At 43.2% G+C, this 15,531-nt stretch overlaps 1 protein-coding gene and 1 long non-coding RNA gene across 2 annotated transcripts in view; one reads left to right on the top strand and one right to left on the bottom strand.

The window, feature by feature from the left end:
* Positions 1-11,918: 11,918 nt before the first annotated feature.
* LOC122233185 lies at positions 11,919-14,125 on the bottom strand. The gene is made up of 2 exons (XR_006210680.1): positions 14,044-14,125; positions 11,919-12,158 (listed from the first exon to the last, which is right to left on the bottom strand). It is a non-coding gene; the product is annotated as an uncharacterized LOC122233185 (long non-coding RNA).
* A 91-nt stretch (positions 14,126-14,216) lies between these two features.
* SAXO1 (stabilizer of axonemal microtubules 1) overlaps positions 14,217-15,531 on the top strand; it is a 94,602-nt gene continuing 93,287 nt past the window's right edge. The window contains 1 exon segment of the mRNA XM_007098527.3: positions 14,217-14,581. Coding sequence (XP_007098589.2) covers positions 14,535-14,581 — 47 coding nt within the window. The 5' untranslated portion in view covers positions 14,217-14,534.

Raw genomic sequence — 15,531 nt, 5'->3', positions numbered from 1 at the left:
CCCTTGTTTTTATATTGTTTTTGTTTCCCTTCCCTTATGTTCATCTGTTTTGTCTCTTAAAATCCTTATATGAGTGAAGTCATAATGATTTTTGTCTTTCTCTGACTAATTTCACTTAGCATAATACCCTCCAGTTCCATCCGCATAGTTGCAAATGGCAAGATTTCATTCTTTTTGATTGCCGAGTAATACTCCAATATATATATATATATATATACACACACACACACATATATATATGTGTGTGTGTGTGTATATATATATATATGTATATATATATATATACATACATATATATATATGTGTGTGTGTATATATATATATATATATATATATATATATACCACATCTTCTTTATCCATTCATCCATCATTGGACATTTGGGCTCTTTCCAGACTTTGGCTATTGTTGATAGTGCTGCTATAAACATGGGGGTGCATGTGTCCCTTGAAACAGCACACCTGTATCCCTTGGATAGATGCCTAGTAGTGCAATTACTGGGTCGTAGGATAGTTCTATTTTTGGTTTTTTGAGAAACCTCCATACTGTTTTCCAGAGTGGCTGCACCAGCTTGCATTCCCACCAACAATGCAAAGGAGATCCTCTTTCTCCACATCCTCGCCAACATCTGTTGTTGCCTGAGTTGTTAATGTTAGCCATTCTGACAGGTGTGAGGTGATATCTCATTGTGGTTTTGATTTGTGTTTCCCTGATGATGAGTGATGTGAGCATTTTCTCATGTGTCGGTTGGCCATCTGGATGTCTTCCTTGGAGAAGTGTCTATTCATGTCTTTTGCCCATTTCTTCAGTGGATTATTTATTTTTTGGATGTTGAGTTTGATAATTTCTTTATAGATTTTGGATACTAACCCTTTTTCTGATATGTCATTTGCAAATATCTTCTCCCATTCTGTCGGTTGCCTTTTAGTTTTGCTGATTTTTTCCTTTGCTGTGCACTAGCTTTTATTTTGATGAGGTCCCAGTAATTCATTTTTGCTTTTGTCTCCCTTGCCTTCAGAGACGTGTTGAGTAAGAAGTTGCTGCGGCCAAGATTACAGAGGTTTTTGCCTGCTTTCTCCTCAAGGATTTTGATGTCTTCCTGTCTTACATTTAGGTCTTTCATCCATTTTGAGTTTATTTTTATGTATGGTGTAAGAAAGTGGTCCAGGTTCATTCTTCTGCATGTTGCTCTCCAGTTTTCCCAGCACCTGAGCCGAAGTCGGATGCTTAACTGAGCCACGCAGGTACCCCTTAAAATTTTATTTGAGAGAGAGAGAGAGAGAGAGCGAGAGAGAGAGAGAGAGCATGTGAGCAGGGCGGAGGGGCAGAAGGAGAGAGAGAATCTCAAGCAGGCTTACACTCAGTGAGGAGCCCAATGTGGGGCTTAGTCCCACGACTGTGAGAGCATGACCTGAGCCAAAATCAAGAGTCGGACGGTCAATCCATTGAGCCCCTCCATAGGCTATTTCTCATTATGATTGTTCCTTTAAAAATATAAAGTTATTTTCTTGGATTAAATATCTTTTATCTTCCTGAGAATATTTGTAATATTAAAAAAGTTTTCATTTCTGTTTAGTCTTGGTTTCTTCTGAATTGTTCTTTTGATTTGGTTTTTCTTTTTTCACATTAGAAACGTTCCTCAGTTATCTAGTGATCTTTGGTTGTCTAGTCCTATTTCATGTTATTTGAAACCTATGAGTAGCACTGGCAAACTATGAGATTCACTGAAGGGTGATCTGGATGAGCCAGTTATTTGAGGGAACTTCTGTTGCCTGCATCTTTAGACCTGTCCTCTGGCTGGTTTGATTTCTCCCAAGGTTCTTTTGGACTAGGGCGAATATAAATCTGATAAACAGCATTCTGGTCATTCTGGGAGAAGTAAGCTAGGGTCCTAATATTCGGTTGAGAGACTTTGCTTAATCCTCTTTTGGGGGCATCTGGGTGGTTCAGTCAGTTCAGTGTCTGACTCTTGACTTCAGCTCAGGTCATGATCTCACAGTTTATGAGATAGAGCCCTGAGTTGGGCTCTGAGCTGACAGCCAGAGTCTGCTTGGGATTCTCTCTCTCCCTCTCATGCTCTCTCTTTCTCTCTCAATATAAAATAAAATAAAATAAAATAAAATAAAATAAAATAAAACAAACTTAAAAAAAATCCTCTTGTTTTCAGTATGGTACTTTGGTCTTCACTGTGCATGGTGTTCCCCCCACTTCAGAGACCCTCTGTTTTACTTTTTCCAGGAAATAAAAATGGTGATTGTTAGGTAGGAGAGGGACAGTTGCTCAGCTATGTGAAATGAAGTTATCTGTGGGTCTTATCGCTTCTTAAGTAGATCTTCAGCCAATCATCCTTTATTTAGTGTAATTTTTACTCTCACTGATGCTGCCAATTCTTGAATATTTTGGACGTTCTGTGGTAAAAATAATGCTTCTTGGCTTTTGCCATTGCTGGATAAAGATTTCAGTTACCAGGCTTCCTTGTGCTTTTCTGCTTCCTCAAATTTGATTTTATTATCTCTTATACCATCTTTGTCCTTGTCTTCTCATCTCATTAATCTCACTTTAGAAAGAGACCAATAAATGCATGTGTTCAATATCTGCCACCTGGTTTGGAAATGAGAGAAATATCGACGTAAATTATTCAACACTGAATAATAATAATAATTTGATAATGTTACTAAAGGGGACTTTTTGGAAGGGATTTTTTTTGTACTTAAAAAAGCTTTATTGAGGTATAATTTACATATTGTAAAATTCATCCATTGTACGTAAGTGTACGATTCCATCACCACAACTCAAGTTTTAGAATATTTCCACTATCCCCATAAGTTCCGTTTTCTCTGTTGGTAGTCAATCTCTGCTCCCACCCTGAGACCCAGGCGACAACTCTTCTGCTTTCTGTCTCTATACATTTTCCTTCTCTAGAAATTTCATGTAAACGGAATCATGTAATGCCTAGTTTTGAAAACATCTGGTTTCTTTCTCTTAGCGTGGTTTTCAAGGCTCATCCATATTGTAGCATCTATTAGTACTTTATTTTTGTTGTTGAATAATATTCCATTGTATGAATGTGGATGACTGCATTTTGTTTGTTCATTCTCCAGTTGATGGAGATTGGGGGTATTTCCAGTTTTTACCATTATGAAAACTGCTACATGATCATTCATATCCAAGTTTTTGTGTGATCATATGTTTTCATTTCTCTTGAGTAAATACTGTTAAATAACAAAATTCAACCAAGGTAATTTGAAGATCTAACTGGCTTTATTTTTTATTTTTATTTTATTTATTTATTGTAATTAATTAATTAATTTTGAGAGAGAGTGCAAGCAGGGGAGGGACAGAGGGAAAAGGAGGGGGAATTCCAAGCAGGCTCCCCGCTGTCAGTGCAGAGCCTGAAGCGGGGCTCCATTTCACAAACCGAACAGTGAGATCATGACCTGAGTTGAAATCAAGAGTCCAATGCTTAACGGACTGAGCCTCCCATGCGCTCTCTAACTGGCTGTATTAAATAATTCAAATTAGGCAGCATCCCATCTAGCAAGTTAGAGAGGTACTCTGAAGAGTTGTCCAAAATGGAAGGTTTTTACAGATGGAAGGTGGGGGCAAGAAAATGATTAGCAAAAGAAAATAATTCAGATGAGGCTGTTTTAAATCAGTCTTGGTGCCAACGTGGCCCATCTTGGAGCAGCCTGCCCTTGGCCGCTACAGACGTACGCACTAGCATGTTGACATGATTGAACCAAAATGCTTACTCAAGCTCCCTGCCCCCGCCCCTCACACACCGAAGAAAAGCTTCCTGTACTAACCCCTCAAGAAGCCAGTGCTTTGAGAGCTCTCTCCCTAGGGTTACTTGTAACAAGGAATATAAAGTTCCTTGCTTTCAATACGTCCTTGGGTTGTGGTCAATTTGATGCATGCCCAGCAGCGAACCCCTTGGGTTTGGTTGTTGTCTCTAGCATCTTTTAGTTTTCCAGCAGTGTCTGTGGTCAGGAGCACTTTGTAAGGACGTTTTCAATGGCATGAGGGCTGTCATTCTCTGATGACTATTTTATTTTATTTTATTTTATTTTATTTTATTTTATTTTATTGTTTTATTTTACTTGATTTTTAATTTATTTGAGAGAGAGAGAGCAGGGGAGAGCCTGAGAGAGAGAGGGAGACATAGAATCCAAAGCAGCCTTCAGTCTCTGAGCCTTCAGCACAGAGCCCACGCGGGGCTCGAACTCACAGACTGCGAGATCATGACCCGAGCCGAAGTCGGACGCTTAACCGACTGAACCACCCAGGTGCCCCTCTGATGACATTTTAAATACAAAGTCACAAGGCTCTAGACTGTGATCAGTAGGTTCCTGTGAATTAGGATCTAGGAAGCCTTCTTTAAGCTGTTGATGATAGGTTTGAGCATAAAACGTGGATATTTATGGGAGTGGTCATACGAGTATAACCCAACTCAACTCAACTGGGCTCAGGAGGTAATCTATTTAAAAAAAAAAATCTTTTGAGGATTCTCACTAGGTTTAAGAAATGGTTTACTTAGGGGCGCCTGGGTGGCTCAGTCGGTTAAGAATCTGACTAGGCTCAGGTCGTGATCTCGAGGTTCATGAGTTCGAGCCCTGCATCAGGCTCCATGCTGACAGCACGGAGCCTGGAGCCTGCTTCAGATTCTCTGTCTCCCTCTCTCTCTCTGTCCCTCCCCCACCCTGCTCACACACACACACACACACACACTCTCTCTCCCTCTCTCTCTCTCAAAACTAAACTTAAAAAAAAAAAAAAAAAGAAATTGTTTACTTAGTCTTTGACCAAGGAATGAAAGATACCCGAGGAAGATCACCTGCAACCTCAGGCAGTTTTATTTGAAAGGTTTATCTTTTCAGAGTGGAAAGGCTGCTCAGACAGAATATTGGGAGACTGAGTACTCAGGTAAAGAAGAATATGTAACTGAGCCAAATGAGTTGGTTCACTGGCTGTGCAGCAAGCCAATAAAAAGCCACTGAGCTTTTGCAGTGGAAAATGACAGGCTATTTATTGCTGTGGCACCACCCAGGAGGACCAGGAACTAAAGCCCTAAAGTCTCGAACTCTCTGATGGTTTGCAAAGTGAGTATTTTTAAAGGCAAAATTGGGGTCTCCTGTGAAGGTGGAGACTGTTGATTGGAAGCCCGTGAAGTCCTGTGAGCAGGTGCTCAGTCCCCCAGAGGTCTTTTCCAACTTAAGAGACTTGGAATCTAAAAAAAAAAAAAAATCTTTATTTTTTATGTTAGAGATTTCATTAGGTACATTTGGTGATTATGTCTCTAGGCCAGTGCTGGTTACTCATCTTACAGGTTCCTTTCCTTTGAATGATAAGCAAGCACTCCTACTCCTTGAGTCTAGGCCTGTGTGTTCCTTTGTTGGTCCAGACAGGCCTACCGGGGGTTGGGGGGGGGGTGACCTCTAAAGTTCTGAATTGACAAGAAGAATGCCTGGAGGCCAGCCTCAGACAGAGGCGAGCTGGTGGGAGTTAAGCCAGTCTTATTATCTTTTGTCTTAGATAGCTCTTGTGGTTTTAATTTAATTTTTTTATTAGCCTTTTGTGATGACTCTTTCAATGAGATGATTTTGGAATCTTAAAGCCTTTTGGAAGCGTCTGTTACCAGTTAAACCAGGCATCCCATTCTATTATTTAATTTGGGAAACTTCAAGTGCACTTCTTAAATGAACAATCTTGTCTAATTGGAACTTCCCCCATAGTGGATGGCCACTGTACTTCTAGGTTATTTTTAGTGAAAAAAATTCTTATCTTGCTAGATGTCTGCAGCTCCTTGGGCTGTTGTTCCTAGACATAAAACAAGCAGGTGTGCTGGAAAGTAGCACACTTGACCTTTTAGGACTTAAAGATCCCATCAGCTAAGGCTTTGGGTTCCTCGGAGCCAAACTAATACCTAAAAGGGTATGTGCTGCAGGGTTGGGGATTTTGCATGTTTTGTAACAGTGTACCTTGTTGCACGGAAGTTTTCTTAAGCTTGGTGGGTGACTTAGTGTCACTTTAACCCGTCCCTGACCAACTTAGCCTATCACAGGAGTCTTCTTGAGGTTGGGAGCTCTCTAACAACCTCTAAATGCTTGACTGGTGCCCATCGGCTTTGCAGCTTTGGGGCCTTCATGATCCTGCTAGCGGTAGCCTTTATTTACACAAGACGGGACAAACATGTGCCTTAATATATTAGCAGTAATATGTCCTGGTCATAAGAAGGCCTTGTGCACACCATCACCAAGTCCCATAGAACCTTGCTGAGGCTCTCAACCTGGGGAATTGTGGCCTGAGGGCCAGGGGCTGGCTCAGGGGGGACCTCTCCGCCACCTCACTGGGGTTCCAGGCACAACTGCCAGCACAACTGGGCTCCAGACAAAGGGATCAGCTTAGGTGGCTCTGGGCAGAACCACCTGTCAACTGTCTGCGGGCTCAAGCTGACCCGAAGGCCGATTAGACTCCAAAGCAGCAGAGCTCAGATCTCAAGCAGCTCACCCACAGCCCTTAGAAACCTGAGAAAGTGAACGTAAAGGGTTGCAGGTATCACGCCTGTGTTTCTCGTTGTCCCTGAATGCTTCGGGAACTTCGCTTCAGACCCGCCTGCTGCCACCACATCTGTCAAACAGCAAAACGTAACCAAGCACATGTAAAGATCTAATTGGCTTTATTAAACAATTCATGAATTGAGCAGCACCCCATCTAGCAAGCGGAGAGGCGCTCTGGGAGTTGGAAGGTTCTTACAGATGGAGGGTAGGGGCAAAAATGGTGTTTAGTAAAAGAAAAGAATTGCCTCAGCTGAGGCTGTTTGGGGGGCGTGGAGCAGGAAGCAAGGCGTCTTATCATGTAGATCACCTCATCTTTCTTTGAGGGATGGAGAGGACCAAGGTGATAGACTTATTGGCGCTGATGGAAAGAAAAGTTTTCCTCACTGACCAGTTAAGGCCATATTTCTGGGGGAGGTGGAACCTGCAATTAGATTGGGTATTAAGCCCCAGTTTGGGGACTTGGTTTAAGTGACACCATGTTGGGCCTGTGGTTTTCTTTTTCAAACGGTACTTTAAGAGTGAAACTGCCGATCCTGTGATAAGTGCCTGTTTAACTTTTTAAGAAACTGCCAAAATTTTCTCATCTCAAGTAGCTGTACTGTTTTACACTCCTACCAGCAATATATGACGACTCCACTTTTTCCATATCCTCAGCAACAATGTTGAATTATAGCCATTGTAATGGCTGGGAAGTGGAATCTCCTTCCGGTTATAATTTGCATATCCCTAGTGATTATTGACGACGTGGCTTGTGTTCGGGGTCTTGACCGCTGCTTCCAGGTTCCGTAATTTGCTAGGAGCACTCACAGAACTGAGCTTGAAGTGGCACTCATGGCTACGATTTATCACAGTGAAAGGACTCATAGCAAAGTCATCAAATGTCAAAGGAGCAAGGGGTGCAATCTGGAGGAAGCCGGGTACAGGTTTCCAAAAGTCCCCTGTCAGTGAAGTCACCCAGGACGTACTTCATTCCCCCATGAGCTGTGACAACAGACTGAAATGCTGTCTGCCAGGAAATCTCATTAGGGACTCAGGGCCGAGGGCTTAAGGGGGCTTACCCTACGGGTACCGTCTACTTCACATGTACCAAAATTCCACGTTCCCAGAAGAAAAAGCAGGTGTTCAGCATGAACCACATTGTTTCAGCACAGCAAGCCATTGTTATCAGGGAATGTTCAGAACGTTCCTGAATTCCAGGTTCTTAGCCAGTGGTAATCGTCACAACCAGGACTTTCCAAGGATAACAGTTCTAGGCTTGCTGCGTTGACTCCTTTCTGCACGAGCATCTTTTCATCATACACTTATTAGGCATTTGTATATTTTCTTTGGTGATCTATCTCTTGCAATCATTTGGTTTTTTTTTAAAAATTGGGGTGTGTTATTATGAGTTGTAAGAGTTCTTTGTATATTCTGGATACAAGTCCTTTATCAGATAAATGATATGCAAGTATTTCTCCCAATCTGTATTTGTCTTTTTTGTTTTCTTAACAGTGTCTTTTGAAGCGTAAATGATTTTGATGAAGTCTGCTCATTTTTTATGGATTATTTTATGGATCATGATTTTGGTGTATATCTAAGATATTTTTGTCTAACTGAAGGTCACAAAGATTGGCTTACCTGCTTTCTTTTAGAAGCTTTATAGTTTTAGGTTTTACATTTAAGTCTATGGTGCACTTTGAGTTAATTTTTGTATGAACTATGTCACGGTGTAAGTTATACCCCACTCCAAATATGGGTGTCCAATCATCCCAGCATCATTTGTTGAAAAGACCATCCTTTCTGCATTGAAGTGCCTGGCCACTTTTTTTTGGAAATCAATTGGTCATCAATACAAAAGTTTAGTTATGGACTCTCCGTTCTGTTCCTTGATCTGTACGTTCATCTTCAGCCAATATCACACTGTCTTGATTACTTTAGGTATAGTTTTGATAAGTTTTGAAATTGGGTAGTTTAAGTCCTCTTTGTTGTTCTTTTGAAGAATTGTCTGGCTATTCTCAGTCCTTTGCCCTCTATACAAAGTTTTAGGATCAGCATGCCAATTTCTTTTTTTTATTATTTTTTTTATTTTTTTTTATTTTTTAATATATGAAATTTACTGTCAAATTGGTTTCCATACAACACCCAGTGCTCATCCCAAAAGGTGCCCTCCTCAATACCCATCACCCACCCTGCCCTCCCTCCCACCCCCCATCAACCCTCAGTTTGTTCTCAGTTTTTAACAGTCTCTAATGCTTTGGCTCTCTCCCACTCTAACCTCTTTTTTTTTTTTTTTTTTCCTTCCCCTCCCCCATGGGTTTCTGTTATGTTTCTCAGGATCCACATAAGAGTGAAACCATATGGTATCTGTCTTTCTCTGTATGGCTTATTTCACTTAGCATCACACTCTCCAGTTCCATCCATGTTGCTACAAAAGGCCATATTTCATTTTTTCTCATTGCCACGTAGTATTCCATTGTGTATATAAACCACAATTTCTTTATCCATTCATCAGTTGATGGACATTTAGGCTCTTTCCATAATTTGGCTATTGTTGAGAGTGCCGCTATAAACATTGGGGTACAGGTGCCCCTATAGCATGCCAATTTCTATGAAAAAAGTTTGCTGGGGGCACCTGGGTGGTTCAGTCGGTTGGGCGTCTGACTTCGGCTCAGGTCATGATCTCACGGTCTGTGAGTTCCAGCCCCACGTTGGGCTCTGTGCTGACAGCTTGAAGCCTGGAGCCTGCTTTGGATTCTGTGTCTCCTCTCTTTCTGGCCCTCCCCCGTTCATGCTCTGTCTCTCTCTGTCTCAAAAATAAATAAACATTAAAGAAATTTTTTTAAAAAAGTTTGCTGGAGTTTTGACAGAGATTGCATTGAATTTGTAACTCAACTTGGAGATGATTGCCTGCTTAATAATATTGAATGTTCTAACCCATTCACATCATAAATCTCACCATTCATTTAGATCTTTAATTTCTTTCAGCAGTGTTTTGTAGTTTTTACTGTAAGAGTTTTGCACTTTTAGGGTTATATTTATTCCTAGCTGTTTTATTGATTTTGGTGCTATTGTGGATCAGATCGTTAATTTAACTGAATAGTGAAGATCTAGAAAGTCATTTTTTTTGTAATTGATCTTGTCTCCTGAAGCTTTGCTTCTTATTTCTAGTAGTTTTTTTTTTTATAGGATTTTTTAAAACTTTCTACATATTGGATCATGGCATCTGAACTAAAGACAGTTTTATTTTTTCCTTTTTAATTTTGATGCATTTAGTTTCTTTTTATTCCACTGAGGGGAACTTCCAGTAGGATGTTGAATAGAAGCAGTGAAAACAGACATCTTGTCTTGTTCCCCACATCATAGGGGAAGAATTCAGTCTTACCACCATGTATGATGATAGTTGTAGCTTTTTTGTAAATACCTTTTATTAGGTCAAGGAAATTCGCTTCTTTTCCTAAGTTATTGAGGATTTTTTGTCACAACTGAGTGTTGATTTTACAAAATGACTTTTCTGAATTTATTGAGATCAGGTAGTTTTTCTCCTTTATTCAACTGAAGTGGTGCATGACATCGATTTTCCCCTATTAAAACAACCTTGTATTCCTGGGCTAAATTCCTCTTGGTCATATTATGTCATCCTTTTTATACGTTGCTGGTTTCTGGTTGCTAATGTTTTAAAAGGATTTTTACATTCATATTAATGAGAGATATTGGCCTGTCATTTTTGCGTGACAATTTTATCTGACTCTAGAATCAGAGTCATACTGGCTTCTGGAAGCGTTCTTTTCTCTATGTTTTAAAAACATTTATTTTTATTTATTTTGAGAGTGAGAGAGAGATGCAAGTGGGGAGGGGCAGAGAGAGGAGAGGGCGAATCCCAAGCAGGCTCCGCACTGTCAGCACAGAGCCTGACGCGAGGCTTGAATCCGTGAACTGGGAGATCATGACCTGAGCTGAAACCAAGAGTGAGACACTTAACTGACTGAGCCACCCAGGCGCCCCACTTTCTCTATTTTTTAAGAGTAGGTATAGAATTGCTATTATTTCTTCCTCAAATATCTGACAGAAATCACCAGACCCTTCTATTTTTGCTTCTTCACCCTTTAATAGTTTATAGTGATATACTTGGGCAATATTTTGGTTGCCCATTTCTCTGTCTAGATTAAGGGCCATGAGGACACTGTCTGTGTCTCCATTATTCAGCACAATGCTTGGTTTGAAAGAGCTAGGGGACCACTAAGTGTTTGTGATGTTTCCTGTCAATGGCAATGTGGAGTGACTGAATGGTTAATGTTAGGTGCTTAATTTGTGTCTTATGATGGTCTTATTTATGTCTTCTGTTGGTGCCAGTGAAATTTAGCAATCCTAATTATTTAGGGTGCTGAGAAGACAGTGTTTTCCTAAAGTGCTTTGCACTCAAAGCAATAACTATAGATTTTTTAAACAATGTTCTACAAAGAGATTTTCAGATAATGTACAGCAAGAAGCTGGGGGTTGGGTGAGTTAGTTACAAGGCTAAGGAATAAAAATTCTGTAGCCTCACAGAGTAGTGTCAATTTTACAAAAAGATTTTGGGGAAATATTAAATAAAGATGGTCCTATTAAGAAGCAAATGGACAATATTAAGAGAAAACACTGTTTGCAGTGATCTTTATGTTCTCCAAATTCCCCCATTCATTCTTTTACTTTGTCCTTTTCTTAAGTGGAAAAGTTTAAAAAGAAAGACCTAGGTGAGCCTGAATCCCAATTTCAGGACTTATCAGCTGTGTAATCTTGAGTTTGACTCCTAGCTTCAGTGTTTTGATTTGTAATATGATAGATTTTTTAAGTTAAAAAATTTTTTGAGAGAGCGCACGTGCATGAGTGGGGGAGGGGTAGAGGGAGAGGGAGAGAGAATCTCAAGCAGGCTGCATGCTCAGCACAGAGCTTGACGTGGGGATTGATGCCATGACCCTGGGATTGTGACCTGAGCTGAAATCAAGAGTTGGACACTCAACCAGTTGAACCACCCCGGTGCCCCAGATTTTGTCAGTTTTAAGAGATAGATGAGAGAACCTGTGGGAAAGCATGCACAGGTGTTTAGCATATAGCAAGTGACAGTAAATTCTTTGCAGGCAAGGACATTTGGCACAGGGTTATGGAGGTGTTTAGATGGGGCAGGGTAGAGTTGGCTGGAACTAACAAAATGTGGGCAGTGAGTGTAGAAAGCGGGGCGGGGGCAGGTTGTGCTGGCCAGCATGGGCTCTGCAGAAGTACCAGTGTTGAGGTTATTTTCTCCACACCCCATTCATCTTTCAAGATCTCCACTCTGTTGAAGGCAGGGATGGGGGAGGTTGGGCGTACTACATACAGGTTGTTGACAAGATCTATCCACAAACGCAGTTTGAATGGGAGGTGGTTCTCATTAAAGTCTGTGGGCATGAATGGGGCATCCTTCTTCTGGAAGACTCATGGATCATGTTTAGGCAGATGTCAAGACATGGCTGGTGTCCAGGATTTTAGTTCTTCTGGAAAAATTATGTGATGTTCCCTGTCAATGGATGGCAGGCAGGCTTTGCCTTGGCTTTCAATAGCTCCCACCTCTCCGTCTTGTCTCCCGAACCCCCAAGGTTTCCATCTTTCCTACAGGAAGGCAAGGAGCAGCTTCATACTCTTCTGTTTTTTATTTTTGAGACAGAGAGAGACAGAGCATGAGCAGGGAAGGGGCAGAGAGAGAGGGAGACACAGAATGTGAAGCAGGCTTCCAGGCTCTGAGCTGTCAGCACAGAGCCCGACGCGGGGCTCGAACTCACGAACTGTGAGATCATGCCCTGAGCCGAAGTCAGATGCTTAACTGACTGAGCCACCCAGGCATCCCCATACTCTTCTGTTCTTAAGAAAGATCGGTAAGCTTTGCTCTCCTCTGGATCTACCTTTTTGACTTTCTAGATCCGGGACTGGTAAACTTTCTCTGTTAAAAGCCAGATGGTAAGTATTTAGTTCTTTTGTGGGCCAACAAGCAAAACCAGGAATATTTCTACCAATTTTTTGACAAAATTCAAAACTTTATTTATTTATTTATTTATTTTTAATGTTTTTTTTTTTTCTTAACATTTATTTATTTTTGAGACAGAGAGAGACAGAGCATGAAGGGGGGAGGGTCAGAGACAGAGGGAGATACAGAATCTGAGACAGGCTCCAGGGTCTGAGCTGTCAGCCCAGAGCCCGATGCGGGGCTTGAACTCATGGATTGCGAGATCATGACCTGAGCCAAAGTCGGATGCCCAACCGACTGAGCCACCCAGGCGCCCCTCAAAACTGTATTTAGAGACACTAAAATTTGGATTTTATGTTTGGTGAGTCATGTAATAGTCTTACGTTTTTCAACCATTTAAAAATGTAAAACCTAGGGTGCCTGGATGGCTCAGTCGATTGAGCACCTGACTCGCTCAGGTCATGATCTTACCGTCCATGAGTTTGGGCCCCGCATCAGGCTCGCTCTGTCAGCATGAAGCCCGCTTCAGACCCTCTGTCCCCTTTCTCTCTGCCCCTCCCCCACTTATGCATGCTCGCTCTCAAAAATAAATAAAACATTAAAAAAAAAAAAGTAAAAACCATTCTTAGTAGACTAGCCATGTAAAAACAGATGGCCAGCTGAATTTGGCTTGCAGGCAATAGTTTGCTGCCCTCCGTTCTGGAGCCTAACATGGAAGAAAGTAAACCCCCAAAACTTGGAATATTAAGTGGCCTGCAGTTGAAGGTGCTCTGACTCGTTCACTAAAATGAATGGGGAGGGTTAGCGAGCATGGAAAAAAACCAACATAGGACTGTCCATACCTGAAACTCCTATTTCCCACAACCAGGAAGTCATGATGTCTGATTCCAAACAACTCAGCTTGCCTCATGATCAGAATCACCTGGCTTCCCGAGGGAACTAGAGTCCCAGACTGGAGGTGGCTTCTGGGCAGGATCTGTGGTGGTTCTCAGGATCAGGATCAGGGAAGGATGACAGAGGCCAAAAGAACCTCTGCAGCTGTGCTTCTTAAAGTGTGGTCCCTGGTGCAGCAGCATCAGCAACACTCGGGAACTTGTCAGACATACACATTCTCCACTCACCCCAGACCTACTGAATCAAACTCCCAGGGTGGGGTGGGGGCTGGCAATCTGGCTTTTATGAAGCCGGGTGTTTCCCATGGCTAAACCTGAGCTCTAAAATGAGGACCACTGCCCAGGCATCATTACTGGCACCTGGAAAAGCGAGTAAGCACCCACCGGAGCAAGAAAGGCCTAGGCACCCTGAAACTGCTTTGTTCTCAAGAGTTCAAGGTGGATGGGAGGGTGGAGCCTAAGGTATGGATTTCTATGAGAAGACCCGGAAATGGTATTTAAGGCCAGCCGAAGGGAGGTCAAAGGATGCCTTTTTAAAGGGGCATCACAGATCCTAGAGATGGAAAATGCCACCGCATGTGATGACTGGCCTTTTCGGCCCTTTTGCACACATGCTCATGGCCTTTGCTGACTTGCGCACCTGCGAGTTTTCCAAAGCCGTCACAACCTTCGCCTTTCGGTTTCTTTACGGTTCAATAGGGAACATTTGTCCTGGGCCGCCGGGTGAGGTTCTGGGCGCGTCCTGACCTCACAAGCGGCCCTTGTGACATCACTCCCACCCTGTGGTTCAGCTCCTGTCCCTGGGGACGTCACAGAGGCCCCGCGGCTTCCTGGGCGCGGGCAGCTGCTCCAGGTGCATGGGTCGGGCCTGCAGAGGCCCGGGCTGCGCGCGCAGGGGGAGGTCACCTGGGCTGGTGCGCAGGGCACGCTCACTTCTGCTCTTGTGTGAGGCCAGCTCCGGGAAGGGAACAGACGGCCCGACTTTGCAAAAGGCCACTTAAGTTTGCTTTGGAGTAAATATTCAGAACTTTTGCCAAGGCCCTCGAGACTGGGCGTGTCCCCAGAGAGGAGGTTGGGGCCCACGAGGCGGCGGCGTCAGGGGATGCTCTGAGCGGACATCTAGGTGTCGGGATGGCCCCGGTGAAGAGGAAGTGCCTCTGCGACCTGTGCACCTGCGGGTAAGGGGGCCGCGCCCTGGCCAAGGACCCAGGAGCGGGATTTTCAGACTCTGCGAGCTAGGCTGAGAGTAAGCCTGTGCCGAGTGGTGAAGCGGCACCACGGCGGAGTTGTCCGCTTGTCACCATTTTTTAGGCTGCAGTTAGGCTAGCATTCAGGGCGGCCGCGTTGACTCAGTCTGGGCGAACGTGGCTGTCCTGGGGCCTTTAAATGTGTTCCTTCACCCAGAGCTGCACAGAGGTCGAAACCCCGGCAGCGCCCCCCCCCCCCCTCCGCCCCAGTGTGTGCTCCCTTCCCTGCAGCCTAGAAAGTGTCAAAGATGGAAAGCCCCTCGCCAGGTTGGGATGAATCTTGCTGCTTTTGTTGGACTTTTGGAAGGGGGTAGGTTGGGGAAGAGGAGTCCTTTACTGTGTCAGAGTTCCTCCGAGTGAGATGTTGTTGCTATTTCATCAGAGAAGTGGTAGGTATTTGCAACACCTGTTTCCCCCTGGTGCAGATTTGAACAAGAATAAGGAAAGGAAATCACTTTGCGCCCTTGTGCTGGCCAATTGCCTTTAAAAGTTGTTTTTGTTTTTTTAATTTTGAGAGAGAGAGAGAGAGAGAGAGCATGCAGGAAGGGCAGAGAGAGGGGGGAGAGAGAGAGAGAGAGAGAGAGAGAGAGAGAGAGAGAGAGAGAGAGAGAGAATCCCAAGCAGGCTCCACACTGTCAATGCAGAGCCTGAGGCGGGCTCGAACTCAGGAACCATGAGATCATGGCCTGAGCTGAAATCTAGAGTGCGACGCTTAACCGTAACCGACTGAGCCATCCAGGTGCCCCAAGGCCAGTTGCCTTTAAAGACCAATACTGGGTGAAGCTCCACAAAGGCAGGTAGTCCCAGGGAGAAACTGTGGGCTTTCCTTAAAGTTCTATGACTGACTCCTTTCTTGTATCTCACGGAATCTGACATGCTCC

This window comes from Panthera tigris, chromosome D4 (assembly GCF_018350195.1).
Source record: "Panthera tigris isolate Pti1 chromosome D4, P.tigris_Pti1_mat1.1, whole genome shotgun sequence".
In the NCBI taxonomy this organism is placed as follows: Eukaryota; Metazoa; Chordata; class Mammalia; order Carnivora; family Felidae; genus Panthera; species Panthera tigris.
Note: the sequence above shows the minus strand (reverse complement) of the source record. Positions and strands in the feature narration are given on the sequence as shown.